This window comes from Salvelinus alpinus, chromosome 22, assembly GCF_045679555.1.
Source record: "Salvelinus alpinus chromosome 22, SLU_Salpinus.1, whole genome shotgun sequence".
Classification (NCBI taxonomy): Eukaryota; Metazoa; Chordata; class Actinopteri; order Salmoniformes; family Salmonidae; genus Salvelinus; species Salvelinus alpinus.
Window position 1 is genome coordinate 9,304,528 of NC_092107.1, and position 21,883 is coordinate 9,326,410.

The following is a 21,883-nucleotide window of genomic DNA, read 5'->3' on the forward strand; positions in this document are numbered from 1 at the left end:
TCCAGCCAGAATGGGTGGGGCCAGCTCTGTGCTTGAGACCGCCAGTGCGCCTCCACGGCCCAGTGTATCCGGTGCCACGGCCAAGGAAGAGGTCTCCTGTGTGTCGCCCTCCTGCCCGGGGCTGCCAGAGTCGCCCTCCTGCCCGGGGCTGCCAGAGTCGCCCTCCTGCCCGGGGCTGCCAGAGTCGCCCTCCTGCCCGGAGCTGCCAGAGTCGCCCTCCGCGAGGGTCCCCGCTCTAGAGGCGCCACCTAAGTGGGCCAAGCCTGAGGTGAAGCGGGGTCCACGTCCAGACCCTCCCCTAGAGGTTTAGGTTTTGCGGCCATAGTCCGCATAGTACTGTCACGCCCTGACCTTAGATCCTTTTTATGTCTCTATTTTTTCTATCGTTGTCTCTGATTGAGAACCATACTTAGGTAGCCTTTTCCCACCTGTGTTTTGTTGGTAATTATCTTGTGTTTGTGTGCACCTCGGTTGCGTCACGTTCTTTGCTGTTTACCTGTTTTCTTTTTTTATTGTTTCGGTTTCACTTTAATTAAAAGATGTGGAACTACATGCACGCTGCGCCTTGGTTGATTTATGACAGGGAGTTTGAGGATAGCGAGCGTGACATCTACAATGTAGAAAATAGTAAAAATAAATAAAAAACCTTTGAATGAGTAGGTGTGTCCAAACTTTTAACTGGTACTGTATACCTCATAGGCACAAGAAGCATGGAGCCACTGTACTACCAAATCTGATGAATCAGATCATAGTCTATACCTTTTGCAGTGTTGTAATAGTCTAGTGTACTATAACTAGTGTTATAGTATTGCCACTGCACACTACACATTGCCCTACCCCATCTGGGCTAGAGGAACACCTATGTGAGAATGCTGTTCATCGACTACTGCTCAGCATTCAACACCATAGTCCCCTCCAATCTTGACACTAAGCCCAAGGCCCTGGGTATGAGTACCTCGCTCTGTAACTGGATCCTGGACTTCCTGACAGGCAGACCCCAGACGGTGAGGGTAAGCAACAACACCTCCCTCATGCTGACCTTCAACACTTGGCCCCCCCAGGGGTGTGTGCTCAGCCCCCTACTGTACTTCCTGTACACCCATGACTGCGTGGCCACACATGACTCCAACACCATCAATAAGTTTGCCGACAACAAGACGGGGTTGGACCTGATCGTCGACGGGGACGAGACAGCCTACAGGGAGGAGGTTAGAGCCATGGCACAGTGGTGCCAGGAAAACAGCCTCTCCCTTAACGTCTGCAAAACCAAGGAGCTGATAGTGGACTACAGGAAACAGGGGGAGGAGCACCCCCCTATTGTCATCAACTGGGCTGCAGTGGAGAAAGTCAAAAGCTTAAAGTTCCTCGGCGTGCACTTCACAGAGAACATGACATGGTCCAATCACACTACACCACGTGGTGAAGAAGGTGCAGCAGGCACCTGAAGAAATTTGACCCTCGGATCCTAAACAAGTTCTAAAGCTGCACAAGAGCATCTTCACAGGCTGCATCATCACCTGGTACGGAAACTGAACCGCCCTCAACCAGAAGGCCTTAATGAGGGTGGTGCGGACGACCCAATAGATTACTGCGGGTGAACTCCCTGCCCTCCAGAACATCTACACCAGGCAGTGTCTGAGGAAGGCGTGAAAGATCGTCAAGGAATCCATTGCCCAAGCCACATATTTTTCACTCTGTTACCATCTGGCAAGCGGTATTGGAATATCAGGTTTTTGGCCAAAAGGCTCCGTGACAGCTTCACCCACCAGGCCATCAGACTGCTGAAAAGCTAAACCTAGCTGTCTCCCTGCACAGACCTGCACCTTAGAGACTTTGCACTCCTAGAAAAAAGGGTTCCAAAAGGTTTTTTCAGCTTTCCCCATAGGAGAAACCTTTTGGGTTCCATGTAGAACCCTCTTTGGAAAGGGATTATACATGGAACCCCAAATGGTTAACCTGGAACCAAAAGAGTTCTTCATAGGGTTATCCAATTGGGACTACCCTTTAGGTTCTAGAGAGCTCATTTTTTTCTAAGAGTGTATATGCATCTTAGAAATTGTTTTCACTGACTACACACAAATTTACACACACACACACACACACACACACACACACACACACACACACACACACACACACACACACACACACACACACACACACACACACACAGTCAACGCTGCTGTTCTAATATATAATATTGATTCCACTACCCAATTTATATTTGTAAATCCAGTCCATTATTACTATGCATACTACCTCTTATATTACTTCTACTATATCTTATTTTTGACTTGACTCTTTTCATTGTTATTATTGATTATTGATAAATGTACGTACTGCACTGTTGAGGGAACTAGCACATAAGAATTTTGCTGCGCCTTTTGTACCTGCTGTAAACTGTGTTTGTGACGAATACATTTGATTTGACTCATGTGGCTCTACTTCCGCTGTTGAAATAAACTATTCTAGAGGTTCATCGGCTGCTCAGATGACCTTAAAAAAGATGCCACAAAGAACATCAATGTGGCACAATGTAGCGTGGGAAAGGCTTAAAGCTAGAATCCTTAAAGCCTACATCATAATATTATATGATTCTTGAAGAATATAATCTAAGAATAAAAACTAAATTCCTCATGCGCTTAGTTCAATTCTCGTACCCCATCAGAACCCCAAATATAAGCTTGTTTTACTGAAATGTTTGTAAACTATGTCAATGTAAACAAACCCTGTATAGCCTCAAAACATAGTTAAAATGATAATTTTCACATAATGCATAATGGTCAGTCCTTGCATCCATACCGACGGGAAAAATCTGACGGGAAGTGAACTGGCAACTGGAGGGTTGCTGGTATCAAATCTTAGATGCCATTGCCTGTCGTTGTGCCCTTGAGCAAGGCAAGAACAGCTCCCCGGTGCCTACTAAAGCAGCCCCCCACACCTCTCCAAAACCTGTATGTGTGTCTTTTGGAGGGGTTGGGTTAAAAGCAGAAGACACATTTCAGTAGGACCTTGTGTGCAATTAACCAATAAAGTGATCTTCATACGTTTGAGAGTGGTTATATTTCTCCAGGCCCATTGCTCAGCTTTTTACTAACACAAAGGCAGTGTGTCCACTTTGTTATTGTTTCAATTAAGGATTCTAGCTTTAAACAGGCTCAAATGCCAATCTGTCTACAACAAGTACAAGTAGAATAACATCCAGGTGAATGGCAAAGTTTAAATGCATCCCAAATGACACCCTTTTCCCTTTGCAGTACACTACTTTTGATCAGGACTCATAGGGCAATGTGGGGAATAGGGTGCCATTGGGAGCACATTTAATGGAGTCAAGGGAGTACAAAACATTTGGTGAGATTAATTTCCGTCTTGTTTTTTTTCTGTTCCTCATGACCATTTTTGTTATAAAGAGTAATATAAAAAACCTAGCCATCAAGATATCATGCATGGTGAAATGTGCATTGTGGAGCACATTCATTGCATTATCACAGTTAATGTGTTGCTGACTGTTTACATCACATCATATAAAAGGCTTATCAGCCCTTCTTGATATGTATCCAATTCTCAATTTAAGTAAATAAATGAATTCCAATGATGTAACCCTTTTGAAACGTTCGCGTTTGCTTTCGATTGCACTCTTCCTGCACTATAAAAGACAGACTTGTCAATTGACATCACACTAAGGTGAGTATACGTTCCGATTTATTTAACCTAACCTTCAAGGTATGTATCCAATTAAATAACTCACTATAGAATCTTATCTTCGAATCTTAAAATATAATTTCTCTATCTCAGGTTAGGTAAGGCAAGGTGGACTTCAGCATACACTAAAATGCACTATAAAACATATATTATGTTGGTGGGAAGGGGGAAATGAGGTATGCTGGTGAATAGTAAACCTCACTAATCTAATTTGTTCAGTGTGGTTGAATCTCGAGCCGGTGTGGGAAAATATTTCTTTCCGACCTCAGAAGCCCACATAGGTTCCTCATTAAAATACGTTGGGTGCAATTTCACACATACCATGTGTGATTTCCAGTCTAGTCATTCATGGTAAGACGGCAACTTGTAAGAATCCTAGAAAAGATTTAGGCTAAGGAAAATAGCTAAGCTATATAGCTCAGAGATATTTGTTTCATTCATGCATATTGCTTTTGAGAAGTTACCATTGATGAAGGTGAGTAGTTTCCCATGAAGGTAGCCTACCTGTATCTCAGTTTAATGGTGTAGGTCTAATGATTTATACATAAATGAATAGGTGTCTAAAGGTAAGTCGTTGTGCATGATTCGCAAATTAATGTTCTTAATTTAATTCGCAACGAAAACAAAATGTGTAACTATATTTTGGTGGGTTTTGGGGAGGGGGGACTTTCAATGTTATATAACATTCATAATATTAATTGAATTTAGTAAAACAAAGTCAATCACATTATCTAGGCTACAGTACTTGCCTCCACGTTTCGCTTTAGGTTTCTATTTCTCCGGTGGGCGTCAGCATCACTAGAAAAGGGAAGGCAAGGACTCTGGGCTTAGGAGTCAAGATGATACCCTATGTGGCGTTGTGCAAATATTGTAAGTACTTTCCTTTTTCTTCATCTGACTTTAGCTTAGTTATAATGACAAATTGACTTGTGATTAAAGTTTATAGCCTATATTTTTGTTTATTTGAAGAATTTGTCAAAATTCATTGTTTCAGGGAGTCCAGAAATACATTGGGACTACTGTCAGAATAACAAGTAGTGCTTCACCTTATGGGCAGTGGTGGAAAAAGTACCCAATTTTCATACTTGAGTAAAAGTAAAGACACCTTAATAGAAAAGGGCTCAATTAAAAGTGAAAGTCACCCAGTAAAATACTACTTGAGTAAAAGTCTGAAAGTATTTGGTTTTAAATATGCTTAATTATTAAAAGTAAAAGTATAAATAATTTCAAATAACTTATGTTAATCTAACCAGACGGCACGATTTTTTAATTTTATTTTTTAATGCACAGATAGCCAGGGGCACACTATCACTCAGACATAATTTACAAACAAAGCATTTGTGTTTAGTGAGTCACGCCATATCAGATGCAGTAGGGTTGACCAGAGATTTTGCCTGAATTTGACAATTTTCCTGTCCTGCTAAGCATTCAAAATGTAACGAGTACTTTTGGGTGCCAGGGAAAATGTATGGAGTAGAAAGTACATTACTCTCTTTAGGAATGTAGTGGAGTAAAAGTAAAAGTTGTCAAAAAATATAAATAGTAAAAATAAAGTACAGATACCAAAAAAACGACTTAAGTAGTACTTGAAAGTCTTTTAACTTAAGTACTTTACACCACTGCTTATGTGGCAATCCAAACACAATAAATTACTTTTGGAAAAACTTTTTGTTGAATTCCAACAACTTATTGGGAAGTAGAAAAGGGGATGTTGTTCAGGAACATTCTAAAAGTCATTCTAGATCTAGTTTTATGATTTTGGGGTGAAAACAAGAATAGCATGCCATTAATGTATATTGCATATACTTTAAAAACATATATCTGTATCCCTTAAAAAAATCATTTTTACATGTTTCTTATATTTGAAGCCTGGAGGCCTATTAAACAATTACTTATTTATTTTCCAGTTCCTGTCGCTATAGTTGTGGTCATAGTTTTCAGTGTCAATGGATACATTGAAGATCCTCTTTTTGACTGCCTGCAAGATTCAGACTATGCCGAACTCCTTGAAATTGTGAACAGAGGTCTTCCCTTCACAAAGACACCTCATCATATTGCCATCATCGGTGGTGGTATTGCTGGACTGACTGCAGCAAAGTTTCTGGAGGACGCAGGGCACAAGGTACAGTATCTTTCATAACATTTACTGTATCAATGTCAACACAATGAATAACATTGACATATGCTAATTTACGTATGATTGACATACTCAGAAATTATTTTAGTGTCAGTATTCTAATTATTTGGTTATGACTAATAATAGGCCTACAGCGTAAAAGGGGGAAACTGATATATATTGTTTTTTTGGACAAGGTGACTTTAATAGAGGCAAGTGGTCGAATTGGAGGACGGGTTGAGACCTACAGAAATAGAAGAGAGGGATGGTATGCAGAACTGGGTGCTATGAGGATCCCTAGCTTTCACAAGTGAGTTAGGCCTATTGTCCTACCACATGAAATAGGTAGCGATCTCTTATTCCCTATCTTCATATGTTATTGTTGAAAAGAGGTAAAGCATCCTATCTCAAATGAATCATGATCTGATACAAGTGCATATCCTATAGATTTGCATAAGAATGATAGCAGGTGTTTACTTTAACCATCAAAACAAAGTTAACTATGGCATTTTTAATTCAACAGAAAAGTTAACTATGGCATTTTTAATTCAACAGAATTCTTTTATCATTTGCATTAAAAATGGGCCTTGGACTGAATCCATTTATCCAGGATGACATCAACACATATTACCATGTGAACGGGTTGCTGCAGAAAACATATACGGTTAAAGAGAACCCAGACGTGCTGAACTATCCCTTGACTGACAAGGAAAGGGGAAAATCGGCTGGTCAGCTCTTCGACTTGGCCCTGTGGAAGGTGTGTGCAAAGGGAGGGGGGCTCCAAACACAGCATTAGACTCCTGTGGTGGAACACTGTGTAATGTTAAATGTTATTTTATATACAGGTACAATATGTGTCACATAACACAGTTATAACAAATACGTTTGACAAATTATTTGTTGTAGATAAGGGATGATATCAAGACAGCTGGCTGCAAGGCCATGTTGAGAAAATATGACTCGTACTCAGTCAAGGTAAGAAAACACTTGGTTGCTTATAGGTAACCATCAGACAAGATGCAGGATTATTGTTATAGGCAAAATTGGTATGCACTTTGACACTTTCCTTCCTAAAAATGGAATGAATACGTTTTTATATATCTTTATTCAGCAATTTTAATAAGTGTTGATTTCTGATAGGAGTATCTAGTGAAGGAGGGGAACCTGAGTCGTGGTGCCCTGCGCATGATTGGAGATATCCTGAATGAGAACAGCCTCTTCTACGCATCACTTACTGAGATGCTGTATATTCAGTCAGATATTAACGACAACACTGTGTAAGAACAGCACTATGCACATATAACCAAATTAGACACCCCGCCCTACATCTAGTGTTTGTTAAGTAGTGTATTAAAGTAGTGGAATGTTCTCTGTTTTTCAGCTATTACGAGATCACTGATGGGTTTGACCATTTACCAAGGGCATTTTACCAGGCCCTCAACAGCACCATCCTTCTCAACTCCAAGGTCCGACTCATCAGTCAAACCAGCAGCAACGTGACCATATCCTACCAGGACTGGCGCAATCCATCCTCCCTGACCAACCTTACAGTAGACTATGCCCTGGTTACAGCTACAGCGAAGGCCACCCTCTTCATGGACTTCCAACCCCCGCTGTCACCCCAGAAGATGGAGGCCCTGCGGTCCGTGCACTACGCCAGCTCCACCAAGGTGGTCCTCAGCTTCAGCGAGAGATTCTGGGAAAAGGAGGGCATCAAAGGGGGGAAGAGCATCACGGATCTCCCCTCTCGTTTCATCTACTACCCTAGCCACAGCTTCCCAGGCACGGCTGGGGGGGCTCTCCTTGCGTCCTACACCTGTTCCGATGACTCCACTCTGTTCCAGGGGGTGAGCGAGGATGAGCTGAAGGCTTTGGTGCTGGATGACCTAGTAAAGATCCATGGGGAGGTTATACGTCCTCTCTGCACTGGAGGGTTAGTGAAGAAGTGGGGGCTGGATCCCTTCAGCCTGGGGGCTTTTGCCATTTACACACCTTACCAGCAGACGGACTACGCCTCGGACCTGTTCAGGAATGAGAGCAGAGTCCACTTTGCTGGGGAGCACACTGCCCTACCTCACGCTTGGATCGAGACTGCCATGAAATCTGCACTAAGGGCAGCCAGGAACATCAGTAACCTGGCATGATAGACATCTGGGGCCAGGGGACATCGATTGTATTTTGAATAGCTTGAGAAGCCATGATTAAAGGTTGAATGTTGACAAACGAAATGACGAAATTCGATGGCCAAACCAAAAACAACACATTTTTGTAACGTTTTTTAGTACTGTCTGATGATGCATTTGCTAGTATACATGTGTTCTGCTTTACTCAATATGAATGGCACAACATGATGAGACGAGTGTTGATGAAATGAAACAGAACTGAACATGTTTACTGACCTATTTACAAGTACTCTTGAGGGCATATTGTTCATACCTTTTTCCCTTTCTAACCTGTATTTTTTGTGTGTGTACTGTTTTAAAATGGCAATTTTGTTACACATACTAAAGTATTGTAGGAAAGAAAACTATGTCAAATGATGATGTCACACATATGTTACATAGATGTAATGAGCAGCACGGTGTAGTTCTTGGGCCTACTTTAAAAAAAAAATATTTTAATAAAGCCGTATTGCAACCAAATACTTTGTGATTCTATATCATGTCCAATTTAGACCTACCTCTTTAATAATTGTACTGTGGCATATCATACTCAGTATATTAGGCAATGGTGTTATGGGCTCGAGACATAAAGGAAAACATAATGCACAGTTCTTTTACAAAATAAAACAGTGTCTATTTCCCATAGTCTAGCTCCCATCAATGGGCACCCTTCTGTACCATCTGCGTGAACCGGTTGGTTATAGACAAGGTAGTGTCAATGAAGCGGTCAACACAGTTCACGAGGCAAGTCTCTGTCCGTGAATCCAGTTTTGAACTCGGGCTCCCCTCCATGCACTTGTCCCAGCAGACATCTGTGAAGTTATGCACCTTCAAAAGAAGCAATGAATCAGCTAACGTTAAGTCAATTTCCGTATGGAGGTCTCAAAACAGAAATGTATGATTTCGTAATATACTCGGAATTCGGTTTGTCCATTCTAAGAACACGTTTGATGGGTGTAATAAATAACAAATGCAGGATACAGTTCAAAATACAGTTAACGTAGCTAGCGTTAGCTAACTAGCTAACTCCGTAGCATAGCTGCTGCTGTGTGTAGCTAAACTACCTACCTGGGCCTGAAACTGCGCTTTCTGTTGTTCAATTGCGATCATCCTTTGGAGTTCTGAAGCATCAGCCTTTTCTGACGAATTTAAATCAAAGCCGTCCATTGCAGTAACAGGGATTGGTTACAGTCGGGTTAATTCAACCAGTAGAGCTGAGAATGACCTCTGTAGGCTCGTGCGTTTTTTGCTCAGTGGTTTGTTGTAGTTTGCGCCGTTACCAAGATAATTGACTAACACACGAGTCCTGACTCTCCAATAACTTCAATGTTCAGCATTTCATTTAAGTAACCCATTTTTTTAAAGCCACGATATGTAACCTTTCGGGCGACTTGACCAAATTCACATATAATTGTGAGTTAAAGATCTGTCATTCTCGTTGAAATCAATTCTAAGAAGCGGCAGATCTGTTCTTTGTGCGATATTTCTATGCTTCCCCTTCTAATGTTTTGTTTAGGCATCTTTTACTTTTGGTTTTGTATACCAGCTTCAAATGGCTGAAAATACAATATATTTCACAGTGGTTTAGATGATACTATACTTCTACACTATAGTTGCTTGTTTTGTCACATAAACTGAAATGAGGCAAACAATTCACATTTTTGAGGAAATGGTGGAGTGGTTTCTGCATATTGCATCTTTAAAACAATCTAATGGATAGATTATGTTAAGGGGATAGTTCTCCCAAATTACATATTGGTTTCCTTACCCTGTAAGCAGTATATGGACATGGTATGGCATTTGAGGCACATATCCAATGCATGTCAATGGTACCTATAGTATATGAGCATTTTCACAGTGGTGGAAAAAGTACCCAATTGTCATACTTGAGTAAAAGTAAAGATACCTTAATAGAAAATGACTCAAGTAAAAGTGAAAGTTACCCAGTAAAATACTACTTGAGTAAAAGTCTAAAAGTATTTGGTTTTAAATATACTTAAGTATAAAATTCCTTATATTAAGCAAACCAGATGGCACTATTTTCTTTTCTATTTATTTAAGGAAAGCCAGGTGCACACTTCAACACTCAGACCTCATTTTACAAATGAAGCATGTGTGTTTAGTTAGTCCGCCAGATCGGAGGCAGCGGGGATGACCAGAGATGTTCTCTTGATAGGTGCGTGAATTGGACCATTTTCCTGTTTTGCTAAGTACTTTTTGGGTGTCAGGGAAAATGTATGGAGTAAAAAGTACATTATTTCCTTTAGGATTGTAGTGAAGTAAAAGTAAAAATTTCTAAAATATAAATAGTAAAGTACAGATATGCCAAAAAAACAACTTAAGTAGTACTTTAAAGTAATTTTACTTATGTATTCACACCACAGTATTTTTGCGCACCAACCTAAAGTATCTCAAAATGGATTGTGTATGGTGTGTGTGTGGCAGGCTTACAGTGATGGCAAAAAACAACATTTGAGAGTGCGCTGACCTTGGTGCTAGAGGGAGTACGCAGCTGGAGGTTGAATGTTTAAAGGGTTGCGGGACAATAAAAAGTTTGGGAACCTCTGGTGTAACTCAATTAAGTTACTTGTAGATGATTTTGATATGAAGTACGGAAATGCAAAAATAGGTACGATTGACTTGAACTGGATTTGTGCCACAAATGCTTTTTTATTTTTTATTGAAACAGTGGCCAGGTAAACAAAACCAAAGCATTGATTGCTGTCGTACTTTATCCATAGACTGCTTAAAGGGTAAGGAAACCAATATGTCATTGTGTAATTTGGGTGAACCATCCCTTTAATATAATCACTGCTATCTATTCAGATTTAAGGGGTAATCTGCAGTTGCTATATCCATTTTTGGATTTATAAATTAATGATGTACGGTGGTATATCCATAGATTTTTGTTAAAGAATATAATGTATAAGTGCCTATTGAGCTTAGTTCAACTGTTGTACCCCATCAGAACCCAAAATATGAGCCTCAAAACATAATTTGAACTATACCTTTGATATCATGGATGGTCAGTCCTTGCAACCATAGCTCTGTCTATGAATTTGAGAGTGGTTAATGTCTAGCCCCATCCCTAAGGTTTTTACCGAAACAGTGGCAGGGATTTAGCTTTGTTGCTGTTTCAAATAAGGATTGCCCCTTTAAGATTGACCATTGCAAATGTTTTAAAACCTTAATTCATTATTAGTACTGCCCGGGGATGTAGTCTGGTAAACAGGATTTAGCCTAGTTCTTATTTATTAAATCCAGAATTCAAAATGTATTTCGGAGTCATGTTTAGTATTATCCTCAGATAGTATAAGTGTTTATCATCTTACTTGAATGCAGACTTTCTACAGGAGTTGTCAATGTCTGGGACCAGATGCAGACCTTGTGGTCAACATATTGCAATGTGCAGTCTTCTCTTTTTGCAGATCAACATTGTCCATAAAGTTTGTTAAAAATGTATATGTTTCTTATACATTTATTGGAAAAAGCCTATTAAACCAAGATCAAACAAACATTGCATAATTGATTGGATTAAAATGCAGTTTATGTGGTATATGCAAAGAAGACGAAGAAGCATCCGCAGTCGACTATCACCCAGTGCTTAAAAACTCTTGGCCAGCAGTGACAAAACAGCAACTACATCCGGGTAAGATGTGTGTGACCTTGGTTGGGTAATCGTCATGGCGGCCCTCGTCAGGATAAGTTCGGTCTGCCACAGAGGTGTCAAACGTAGGTGTTTTTGTATGTAACTTTGTGTTAATTCCACAATTGTGTGTGTTTCATATCGTTGTTCTTGATAATTTCAGTTTTTATCCAAAGTAATGTTGTACATACATATCGTAATTTGCTAGTAGCTAGCCAACTAATGTTAGCTGATGGATGAGCAAAGCAACGACTTTTTCAAGTTCATAGTGACTTCACCTAGTCGGCTTAGGGATTCGAACCAGTGATCTTTTGGTTACTTGCACAACGCTCTTAACCGCCAGGCTTACTGCGCGAGCTGTCACTGACTTCAATAGCCAGCTTCACTCTGCATTGAATCAGATCTGTTTACGGATCTCGTATAGTAACCTTAGCCTGAAGCAGCTAAAATGACCAACCTCGATTCTAAACACTTCATCAGTTTTAGGCCTCATGCTTGGTAGCAACTAAGGCCAACAAAACATAATCTATCATTTTTTTTAAAATATTCTATATACATTTTAGGCTATTCTATCCCCTATCAATCCCACATACTGTGGCATGAGTCCAATTCATCCCTACTCCTATGTCTTTGGCTGCCTATGCTTCAGTTCCTCGAATAGTTGCCATTACCTTATGTGACTGCTAGTTGTAGATCTATTACTTTAAACAACTACCAAGACACAAGATGCACACCAACAAGTTACCCTAAAAAACATAAACCAGATAGGCTACCCCTGATTGCCGACAACCACAAAACACATGGAATGGTTTATTCATGATACTCCTTACAGTTTGAGGGAAGAAAGGCCTTATAAATCAGAGGATGAGTATGTGAAATAATATTCACATTTTGTAACTGAGCCATGTGTGAACGATTGACATTACATTATAGCCTAAGCCATATTGTTTTTTGTTGCTTTGTCTTATTTTATAGCCTACTTATAATTGAACAGTAAATATTGTGATTTAGTTGAAATATTTTCATATAGTTCATGACACTGATTTGTCTTCTCCCTACAGTTCAGTTTTATCGCAGCTCTCTGCTCGCACGACACTTGGTCACACAGCAAAAGGACCAAGACCGGTCCTACCTGTTGACGGCTAGGATTCATGGATCCTCATCTCTCCGTGGTTTGTTGTTCCCACGATAAGAGTTTTGCTGATAGCCTACAGTTTGCCTGTAGCACTCAAAGATTAAACATGGGCTATATGTGTTGCCTAAGATGAATACCAGTCTTACCAGAACACTGTGGCCATTGTATGTTTTGGGGATTTTTATGACTCCTTAAAGTAATCAATGTCCAGGTTAGGCTACATGTTATGTAAAGTGAGTGGTAGGCCTATATTATGATTAGAGCCTACAGCCCTACACCTACGGGGATTGAAGTATTTTCTTGCTTTCTCTTGTACACTGAATTGTATCATGTAAGAAGGATTTGCGAGAGGGGGGGTTAAGTTATTTGTCAGGGAGCCGGTTAGTGATGTCCCCACTGGCATGTTGTTTGTGTGGTTGGTACTAGTGATGCACCGATATAACATTTTTGACCGATATCCAATATTTTACTTGCCCAAAAAAACGATACCGATATTTAACATTTTAGCGGCCTTTTAAGCATTCTAGTACGGTTAAATAGTTAACACATGGACGCAGTGGTCTAAGGCACTGCATCTCAGTGCAAGAGGCATCACTATAGTCCTTGGTTCGAATCCAGGCTGTATCACATCTGGCCTTGATTTGCCCATAGGGCGGCACACAAATGGCCCAACGTCGTCCGGGTTTGGCCAGGTAGACCATCATTGTAAATACAAATTTGTTCATAACTGACTTGCCTAGTTAAATAAAGGTTACACTGACCAAAATGTTTTTTTTGTTGGCAATTACGTATGTCCCCATTACCAGTAAAACATAATCAAAACCTATTTCTTTCACTTACGTTTCACTTTCGTGCTGAGGAAAATACTGAAATACTGAATACTGACTGCGTCTGCAGCAGACGCAGTTGAGGAGCTTATTTCTCAAGTCAGTTGTTCGAATGGAGCTAGCTAGTGTGTTCAAGTTTCAAACATGTTCTCAGTATTTTCCTCAGCACGAAATCCACGACGACCCACTGTGCTGTCAGACTCAGCATGCTCATGGGGCTGATATCGCTGGTCCAAATGTCAGTCGTGACGCTAATAGCAGTGACGCTATTACTGTGTAGCTCCGGTAGGGCAACATCTGAAAAATAGCGCACTTGTTAGTGTGTACCGGTGCTCGACCAGTCAGCGAAAGCCAACATCACCCGACAACAGAGAACGGTTGATTGTCATGGGCAATGAATACCGTTGTCTTGGCGTTAATGGATTTTGCCTTTGAGTTGTCTCGCTGAAATGTTCTTACTCTTTCAAATGACTGCTCGGTCCACACAGCAGACATTGTGGGTTAGGTTAGGAAAGCTTTCAGCGAGACAACGGAAGCATGCACGGGAGCACCGGCTGTTCTGGATGACTGTGTGATAACGCTCTCGGTAGCCTATGTGAGCAAGACCTTTAAACAGGTCAACATTCACAAGGCCACGGGGCCAGATGGATTACCAGGGTGTGTACTCAAAGCATGTGCGGACCAACTGGCAAGTGTCTTCACTGACATTTTCAACCTCTCCCTGACCGAGTCTGTAATACCTACATGTTTCAAGCAGACCACCATAGTCCCTGTGCCCAAGGAAGCGAAGGTAACCTGCCTAAATGATTACTGCCCCGTAGCTGTCTCACAACAGCATCCACCCGGATACCCTAGGCCCAGTCCAACTTGCATACCGCCCCAACCTCAATCACACTGCCCTTTCCCACCTGGATAAAAGGAACACCTATGTGAGAATGCTGTTCATTGACTACAGCTCAGTGTTCAACACCATACTGCCCATGAAGCTCATCACTAAGCTAAGGACCCTGGGACTTAACACTGCAACTGGATCCTGGACCTCCTGACGGGCCTCCCCCAGGTGGTAAGGGTAGGCAACAACACATCTGCCACACTGATCCTCAACACTGGGGCCCCTCAGGGGTGTGTACTTAGTCCCCTCCTGTACTCCCTGTTTAACCACAACTGCGTTGCCAAACGACTCCAACACCATTAAGTTTGCCGACAACAACAGTGGTAGGCCTGATCACCGACAACGATGAGACAGCTGATAGGGAGGAGGCCCCCCCCCCCATTTGTTTTGTACACTGCTGCTACTCTCTGTTTATCTATGCATAGTCACTTACGCGCCTGCTGCTGCCTACCACTGCTCAGTCAGACTGCTCTATCAAATCATAGACTTAATTATAATAAAACACATATGAGCCAATGGTCATTTATTCTTTCAGTGAAATACGGAACCATTCCGTATTTTATCGAACGGGTGGCATCCATAAGTCTAAATATTGTTGTTACATTACACAACCTTCAATGTTATGTCATAATTGTGTAAAATTCTGGCAAATGAGTTCACAGTTCGCCAGGGGGCCCAAACTGTTGCATATACCCTGACTGCTTGCACTGAACGCAAGAGAAGTGACAAATTCCCTAGTTAATATTGCCTGCTAACATGAATTTCTTTGAACTAAATATGCAGGTTTAAAAAAATATATACTTTGTATTGATTTTAAGAAAGGCATTGATGTTTATGGTTAGGTACATTTGTGCAAAGATTGCGCTTTTGTTAAATCATCACCCGTTTGGCGAAGTAGGTTCTGGTTCAATGATAAATTAACAGGCACTGCATTGATTATATGCAACGCAGGACAAGCTAGTTAACTACACATGGTTGATGATATTACTAGGTTAACTAGTGATTATGTGAAGATTAAACTTATCTTATAAAAAAAAAAAAAATCAATGCTAGCTAGCAACTTAAATTGGCTCCTTGCAGCCACAAGGTCCTTTTGACGCTGCACTCGTAACAAGTGGTCAGCCTACCACGCAGTTTCCTCGTGGATTGCAATGTAATCGGCCATAATCGGCATCCAAAAAGGCCAATTACCGATTGTTATGAAATCTTGAAATCGGCCCTAATTAATCGGCCATGCTGTTTAATTGGTCGACCTCTAGTACAAATTACCACAACTAACATGTACCCCTGCACACTGACTCCGGTACCCCCTCTATATACTTTAGTTTATTTGGTCAATATTTTCTTAACTCTTCTTGAACTGCACTGTTGATTAAGGGCTTGTAAGTAAGCATTTCACAGTAAGGTCTACACTTGTTGTCACATGCGCCCGAATACAAAGTTTGATTTGTATAGCGCAAAATTTTTACATGGCGTCATTACGTAATGTACCTACGTTATAGGTATGCACATCAGTTTTGCACATCGGAGCTAAACTAGACATCGTGTTGATGTTGGCATTTTTAGCTAATATTGGACGATTCCAATTTGTTCACCGATATATCGTGCATCACTAGTTGGTACGTAATTAGTTCCCCAAGTGGCAGGCCAGTGACATTTTCAACAGGTTCACTGACCGGTGAAAAAGGTTAGTGGGTCACGGCACTCTGTTTGAGGAGGACTATATGGTGTTTTAGTACAATAACATCCATTATTTAGGTTAGCCAACACATTGCATGATGTTTGAACTGTGATATCTAGTGAAACTTGAACTTAAGCAACAGCTACGCCACAGGTGGTTGGTGGCACCTTAATTGAGGTGGGCGGGCTCGTGGTAATGGCTGGAGCGGAAACAGTGGAATGGTATCAAATGCATCACATGGTTTCCAGGTGTTTGATTCCATTTCCTCCGTTCCGCCTATTTATTATGAGCCATCCTCCCCTCTGCAATCTCTGCTGGTGTGTATAATATAACCTCAAAGATATAAACTTCAACTGACTGGGACAATTGTTAAATGCAAAAACATCTGTAGGCTAACAGAAACAATTAGGTTTGTCTATGTGCTAAAAACATGGCCTAGTTCAGCGGCAGAACGGCAGATTTTTACCTTGTCGGCTCGGGGATTCAATCCAGCAACCTTTCGGTTACTAGCTCAACGCTCTAACCACTAGGCTACCTGCCGCCCCTCATTATTGAGTCCTTGTTTAAATGATTATCCCCCTCCCTCCACAATAGGTTAGTTCTGCATGTGGATGTATGATTTAATGTTTTGTTATTTGCCCTTTTGCAGCCGGCTCTGTGTCCAAAGCTGCCTCCCTGCATTGGACAGGAGAGCGTGTGGTGAGCGTACTGCTGCTGGCCATGGGGCCTGCTGCCTACTACTTCCCCGGACCTGCTATTGACTACTCACTGGCTGCTGCTCTCACCCTGCATGGCCACTGGTAAGACAAGTTTCCCCTCTAAAAATGTTAATTGGTTTAAAGGGCACTGGCCAACTGTCTCTCTTTCTTATTCTGGTTAAATGTTTTTCCTTTCATATTTCCAATAAAACTATAATTTCCGGACAAAATTGTTGCACATGTTCCCGAATAAGCTCAGACCATAGTTTTTCAGCTTGAAATGTACTTGTTGTGACTACAGTCGGAAGCTTTTATGGAGGACAATAGTGAATAGAGTAGGCAAGTGGTTGGGATAACCAATCAAGTCTATGTCCACTACATTTCTGCTCATGCAAAAACAGTTTTGTTCTTAGCATTTATTTAGCTTTCATTTACGAGAGCTTTTTGATTTTTGAAGAGGTGGGCTTAATGTCGCCCTGGGGCACTATGCCATTGCTAGACCACTGACTAAATGAAAGTGGCAGGTTTAAAGCACAAATCCTAGTCATGTGTGGTGTTAATACCCCTTAGGTTTTAGTTTTGGGTACTTGGATATCCTCAAGGCATGTCCCTCTAATGAAAACCAGCTAATTGTCAAACTTGTCACTGAGGAGTTGAAACGCTCATATATATTTTTTTGAACATCAAGATGACGCTTAAGAATGCTGGTCATGTGTAATACACCATGGCTTTTCCATGTGTGCTACTTTTGTGAAGTATGCAGCCATTTTTAAAACCGCGCTCCACATATGTTCCAGGAGATCAGTACCATTTAACTTTGCCTTACTGGCTAAGGCTGTGTGAGTGCCGCTATTTGAGCTAGAGTCATCAAATACCATTGTCCAGTTAACTGAGGAACACTATGAGCACGCCTACGAAGCTCTGTCCTCCAAGGCCACTGCTAAGCCAATCTTATTTACATATCTCACCATTCCTTATCCCTTAATGCTTACAGTTCTGTTTGTTCTCAATGTAATGGTATTGCTTCTGTCCCTCTCCTTACCCCAACCTGGGCTCGAACCAGGGACCCTCCGAACACATCAACAACAGTCACCCACAAAGCCTCGTTACCTGTCGCTCCACAAAAGCCGCAGCCCTTGCAGAGCAAAGGAAACGACTACTTCTAGGTCTCAGAGCGTCGTCATTGATTGAACGCTACTAGGTCGCACTGCTAACTAGCTAGCCATTTCACATGGGCTACATAAACAGGACAAGACACCCCACCCTGTAGTCTAAACAAAGAATAACTTAACTAAGATCACATGATGGTGCCTTGAGCTGTTGGTGTGTTCTCTGGTGAGTCTTCAGCCATCCAAATTATGCATTTGTCCAATTCCCTCTCCCAAACATTACCCTGGGGAAGCCAATGAAGTCAGGACTGTGTCCTGTCAGGATGGCTATGACAAGTGGCGTAGGAGGGTTAACGCCAATAATTCCCTCTAAGCTGTGCTGCTCCATCGAGACAACACTTTGCGTGTTCTTCCTATTTCCACTCAGTGTTACAACAAGCACTGCAGCAGTAATGAATCAGTAGGAAATTAGATCTATAGGCTTGTGTTACTATTAGCAGCTTAGGTCTTTTTTTATATGAAGGAATATTTAACTTTCTCTTCATAGAAGTAACAACATGAATTTGTCAATGAGGCAGAAATAATGCGGTGCGACTCGATTTTTGCCATCAGCTGGAAGGCTGTGTTCCTTTGGTCAGTGTCAGTGGAGAGCGGAGGGATGTTTAGAGGTGGACCCTCAGTCCGCTGAGACTGACCAGCAGATGCAGGCACCATCAGCCGAGTAAAATTAAAAGAAAATTAGCTGCACTCAGCAATACATCAACAGATCTGGTATGATCATATAGCCGACCTCATTTTTTTTTTATATATATATTTTTTTATAAATGTCCCGAACAACAATGCATTGGCAATGCCAATATGCAGTGATAATGTATAGCTTGCTGCACAAACCTAATTGGTTAAAGTTGCATAGGCTTACGCTTTGAGTCCTGTTATTTTTTAAATCTAATCGCTAGATCTCAGCATGCATTTTAACTCAACCACTGTTCTAATTCTCTCCCTGTTAACGCTATCAACGTTTCTTTTACTGTGGCAATTGTGATCAAATCAATGCAATATTAGCCACTTTCAATGCAACACACCGAAACAAAATGAACTATGCAAGAGATTGTTTTAGGCAGAATGCATCAAAGTAGGATTCTATACTATTGACACGCGCTACTCAGCCCGGTGCTGCATAAACAATTAGAGCTGCAGTAGACCTATATGCAAATAGCCCATTGCCATATCTGGACTGTGTTTACAGCAAGAGAGGTTATGAGTAGGGGCGCATGTTTTGAGATCAAAGCGAGAGAGGCTAGCATAATTTGTCTGCTTCTCTGTAATAATGGTATGGGAATAATGCATTTTATTGAAATGTGGTTTCTTGCATCAAACAACATTTTAAAGGACAAGTGGATAAACAGGTTCATGTCAAGCCCTGCGTGTTTTTTTCCCAACCAAAAGTCTCATGGAATGTAGGCCTACATTGCACACTACGCATTGGCTGCTACTGTAGGCTGAAGGGTAGAACATATTTCAATGTTAAAATGTTATGGGATGCATTTTCTACATTGTTTTTGATGGTATGCCACTCTGATAGGCCCACATTACGATCAAGTAGCCTACTTGGCCACTTAACTGTAACTTTAAAGTGGGTACAGCCTCAGTGTTCACAGTACACACATGCTGAAAGTTGCACAGAATTTTCACAACCTTCAAGTTTGCGCTCAGACCTGGAATTTGTTCAGTGCCCCAAAACATTTGAGAACAATGGTTAAATGATTAGCCACTTTAATTTTGCCCTTGTTTACCCAAAATTTAATAGGGAGTGTTACTTAGCCTTTTTTAGCACTAAATCACTGGCTATTCAGTAATATTATGGTTCTAAGCAGTCTCATACATTTCTTGTATTGTCTTATCTCCCCAGGGGGCTTGGACAAGTCTTAACGGACTATGTTCATGGAGAACCGAAGATCAAGATGGCCAACGCAGGCCTCTTCCTGTTGTCGACTGTCACCTTTGCCGGTCTCTGCTACTTCAACTACAACGATGTAGGCATTTGCAAAGCGGTGGCCCTATTATGGAGCAAATGAATGGACTGAGGTTTGGGATGGGGGTGCGTGGGCACTGGGACATCGGCCATCTTGTTCTGGTATGATTTTAAACATTCAAGGGATTATGTACATTTCTATAAATATATAATTTCACAAGTGTTGTAATTCATGTTGAGGTTTGTTGTGCTTCAACAGGCCTGTTAATGATCTGCTCCTGTTGATTTATGATGTGGACTAAACTAAATATAAGTTGTCCTTCTGACCCCAATCAAACATGCATACTGTAACATGTATGCTGTCGTTTAGTGAAATGTTATGCGGTTAACTTCTACCTGGGGCCTGTTAGAGGGTGCAATTTTACAGAACGCGTCGATAGAAATGCGTTTTGTAGATAGAATAGGGAATTGTCAGGTTTATTCAATGTATTTCTAGCTTCCTCTCACTGAGTTCACTCCTGTTATCAAACTGCTATATTCCAAACACTTTGTGTAATGCTTATGAGGAAGTATCCAGTGATTTACATATGTCCTTAATTTCAGATCTACTATGGCAAATTACTTAATCTCTTCTGTACTAAATTAATTTATTATGTAGACATTGCATTCTGTTTTGTGTCTGTCACCAATCTGTAAATACCAGCTAGTGCCCTTCAAGACCATTGCAGTCAGCTTAGTGCCACACATTTAGTCTGATTTGATTGACAAGAGCAAATGGGTGTGACCACTAGCAGTATTTAAACCACGTAGCCATACTGTTCTGGACATTAAGGGTCTGTTCAGAAGGGGTGTGATGTTATAAAACGTTCAGATATGCATTTTGTAGAACGTATGATTTGTCATGCAGAATTGGGCATCGCCGCAGAAATGTCATGAATAGAGCTAACTGCAACGTTCTAAACATTTCACCTCACTGAGCACATCCCAGGTTGAGCATGTAGAAAAGTAGCCATACTGATCTGTACACCATTGCGCTTCCACTTGTACCAACCCTGTTTGTTGTCAGTCAAATGACAATATCCTGGTTTTATAGTAATGTGCATCATTTACTTACACAGCTGTGCCTGGCATCTATACACTGTTGGCAGGAATTACATTTTCCATTTATCAGATCATTTGTATGTATGAACAGCTGCTAAGCACAGCTGGCATCAAATATGAAGTTAAGTCATGAGTGCATGCACTTGGTCAAAATGGCATCGTTTTATTTTGTACTGTTGGGAGTGTCGGCTGAAACAAGTAGGAGTTGTCCTAGTTAAACATCCAAGAAACATGAAGGTCTTTGTCCTACTACTACACATGTCTGAAAGCTTAAATGGCTTTGGAAATTCAACTGTTTTGTCTTTATTAGGTCTCGTTGATTTATACATATCACCAATCCGTTCGGTCAGATTGTAACGCACAAATTAGCTTTGGGAAGAATGCACCTTAAACCTCTAAAGAATAAAATGGATATTATGGATTGTGTTTGACAAGATTACAGATTTCTGTTTATGTATTGAGTGGATGGTAAACTACACACATGTAGAATGTGTCTGTCCGTATTCTGATGGATTATTAACATTTGTCATTTGAATGACGTGTGCACTGCAGATATTAGTGTAATCATTAAACTCAACTGTTGATAATGACTAAGCTCTTTAATACTTGAATTGGTATTTAAGCATTAACACAAATGGTCCCTCATTGTAAAAATTACTTTCTATGCTATATGCACTGCTGATGAGTTCAGTGGTTTAACAAAAGTACCATAAACTGTCATATTCCAGGATTTTGTAAATCCATAAACACTCGGGCACCTCCCTGAGGACTAACTTCATGAGCTCTGCATCTGGTCCAGCCTCAAAGCTCAAGTAGCACGTACCCGGCCTGACTGAAATCTG

At 41.0% G+C, this 21,883-nt stretch overlaps 3 protein-coding genes across 4 annotated transcripts; 2 read left to right on the plus strand and 1 right to left on the minus strand.

Annotated features, from left to right (window-relative positions):
- Window positions 1–3,902: 3,902 nt before the first annotated feature.
- On the plus strand, window positions 3,903–8,460 carry LOC139548946 (L-amino-acid oxidase-like). Its single transcript, XM_071358925.1, has 8 exons — window positions 3,903–4,177; window positions 4,470–4,572; window positions 5,610–5,824; window positions 6,016–6,128; window positions 6,374–6,575; window positions 6,725–6,793; window positions 6,959–7,095; window positions 7,200–8,460. The coding sequence occupies exons 1-8, from the start codon at window positions 4,142–4,144 to the stop codon at window positions 7,960–7,962; spliced, it is 1,638 nt and encodes a 545-aa protein (XP_071215026.1). The 5' UTR covers window positions 3,903–4,141; the 3' UTR covers window positions 7,963–8,460.
- LOC139548955 (mitochondrial import inner membrane translocase subunit Tim8 A-like) lies at window positions 8,415–9,261 on the minus strand. Its single transcript, XM_071358946.1, has 2 exons — window positions 9,049–9,261; window positions 8,415–8,808 (listed from the first exon to the last, which is right to left on the minus strand). The coding sequence occupies exons 1-2, from the start codon at window positions 9,145–9,147 to the stop codon at window positions 8,638–8,640; spliced, it is 270 nt and encodes an 89-aa protein (XP_071215047.1). The 5' UTR covers window positions 9,148–9,261; the 3' UTR covers window positions 8,415–8,637.
- Window positions 9,262–11,565: 2,304 nt separating this feature from the next.
- On the plus strand, window positions 11,566–21,631 carry LOC139548954 (succinate dehydrogenase [ubiquinone] cytochrome b small subunit B, mitochondrial-like). Of its 2 annotated transcripts, none has more exons than XM_071358945.1 (4): window positions 11,566–11,712; window positions 12,688–12,798; window positions 16,811–16,961; window positions 19,878–21,631. In XM_071358945.1, the coding sequence occupies exons 1-4, from the start codon at window positions 11,664–11,666 to the stop codon at window positions 20,041–20,043; spliced, it is 477 nt and encodes a 158-aa protein (XP_071215046.1). In that variant the 5' UTR covers window positions 11,566–11,663; the 3' UTR covers window positions 20,044–21,631. The 2 variants fall into 2 exon arrangements, with proteins under 2 accessions (XP_071215046.1, XP_071215045.1); XM_071358944.1 differs by having other exon boundaries at window positions 11,649–11,724.
- Window positions 21,632–21,883: the final 252 nt, after the last annotated feature.

Bases quoted from the DNA above. Each gene is read 5' to 3' on its own strand.
- LOC139548946 (XM_071358925.1), top strand. From the start codon at position 4,142: ATGCATATTGCTTTTGAGAAGTTACCATTGATGAAG. The intron at 4,178-4,469 runs GTGAGTAGTTTC...GTTTCGCTTTAG, and splicing joins AGAAGTTACCATTGATGAAG to GTTTCTATTTCTCCGGTGGG. The intron at 6,576-6,724 runs GTGTGTGCAAAG...TATTTGTTGTAG, and splicing joins TCGACTTGGCCCTGTGGAAG to ATAAGGGATGATATCAAGAC.
- LOC139548955 (XM_071358946.1), bottom strand. From the start codon at position 9,147: ATGGACGGCTTTGATTTAAATTCGTCAGAAAAGGCTGATGCTTCAGAA. The intron at 8,809-9,048 runs GTAGGTAGTTTA...CTTCTTTTGAAG, and splicing joins AAGCGCAGTTTCAGGCCCAG to GTGCATAACTTCACAGATGT.
- LOC139548954 (XM_071358944.1), top strand. From the start codon at position 11,664: ATGGCGGCCCTCGTCAGGATAAGTTCGGTCTGCCACAGAGGTGTCAAA. The intron at 12,799-16,810 runs GTTTGTTGTTCC...GCCCTTTTGCAG, and splicing joins TGGATCCTCATCTCTCCGTG to CCGGCTCTGTGTCCAAAGCT. The intron at 16,962-19,877 runs GTAAGACAAGTT...TTATCTCCCCAG, and splicing joins CTCACCCTGCATGGCCACTG to GGGGCTTGGACAAGTCTTAA.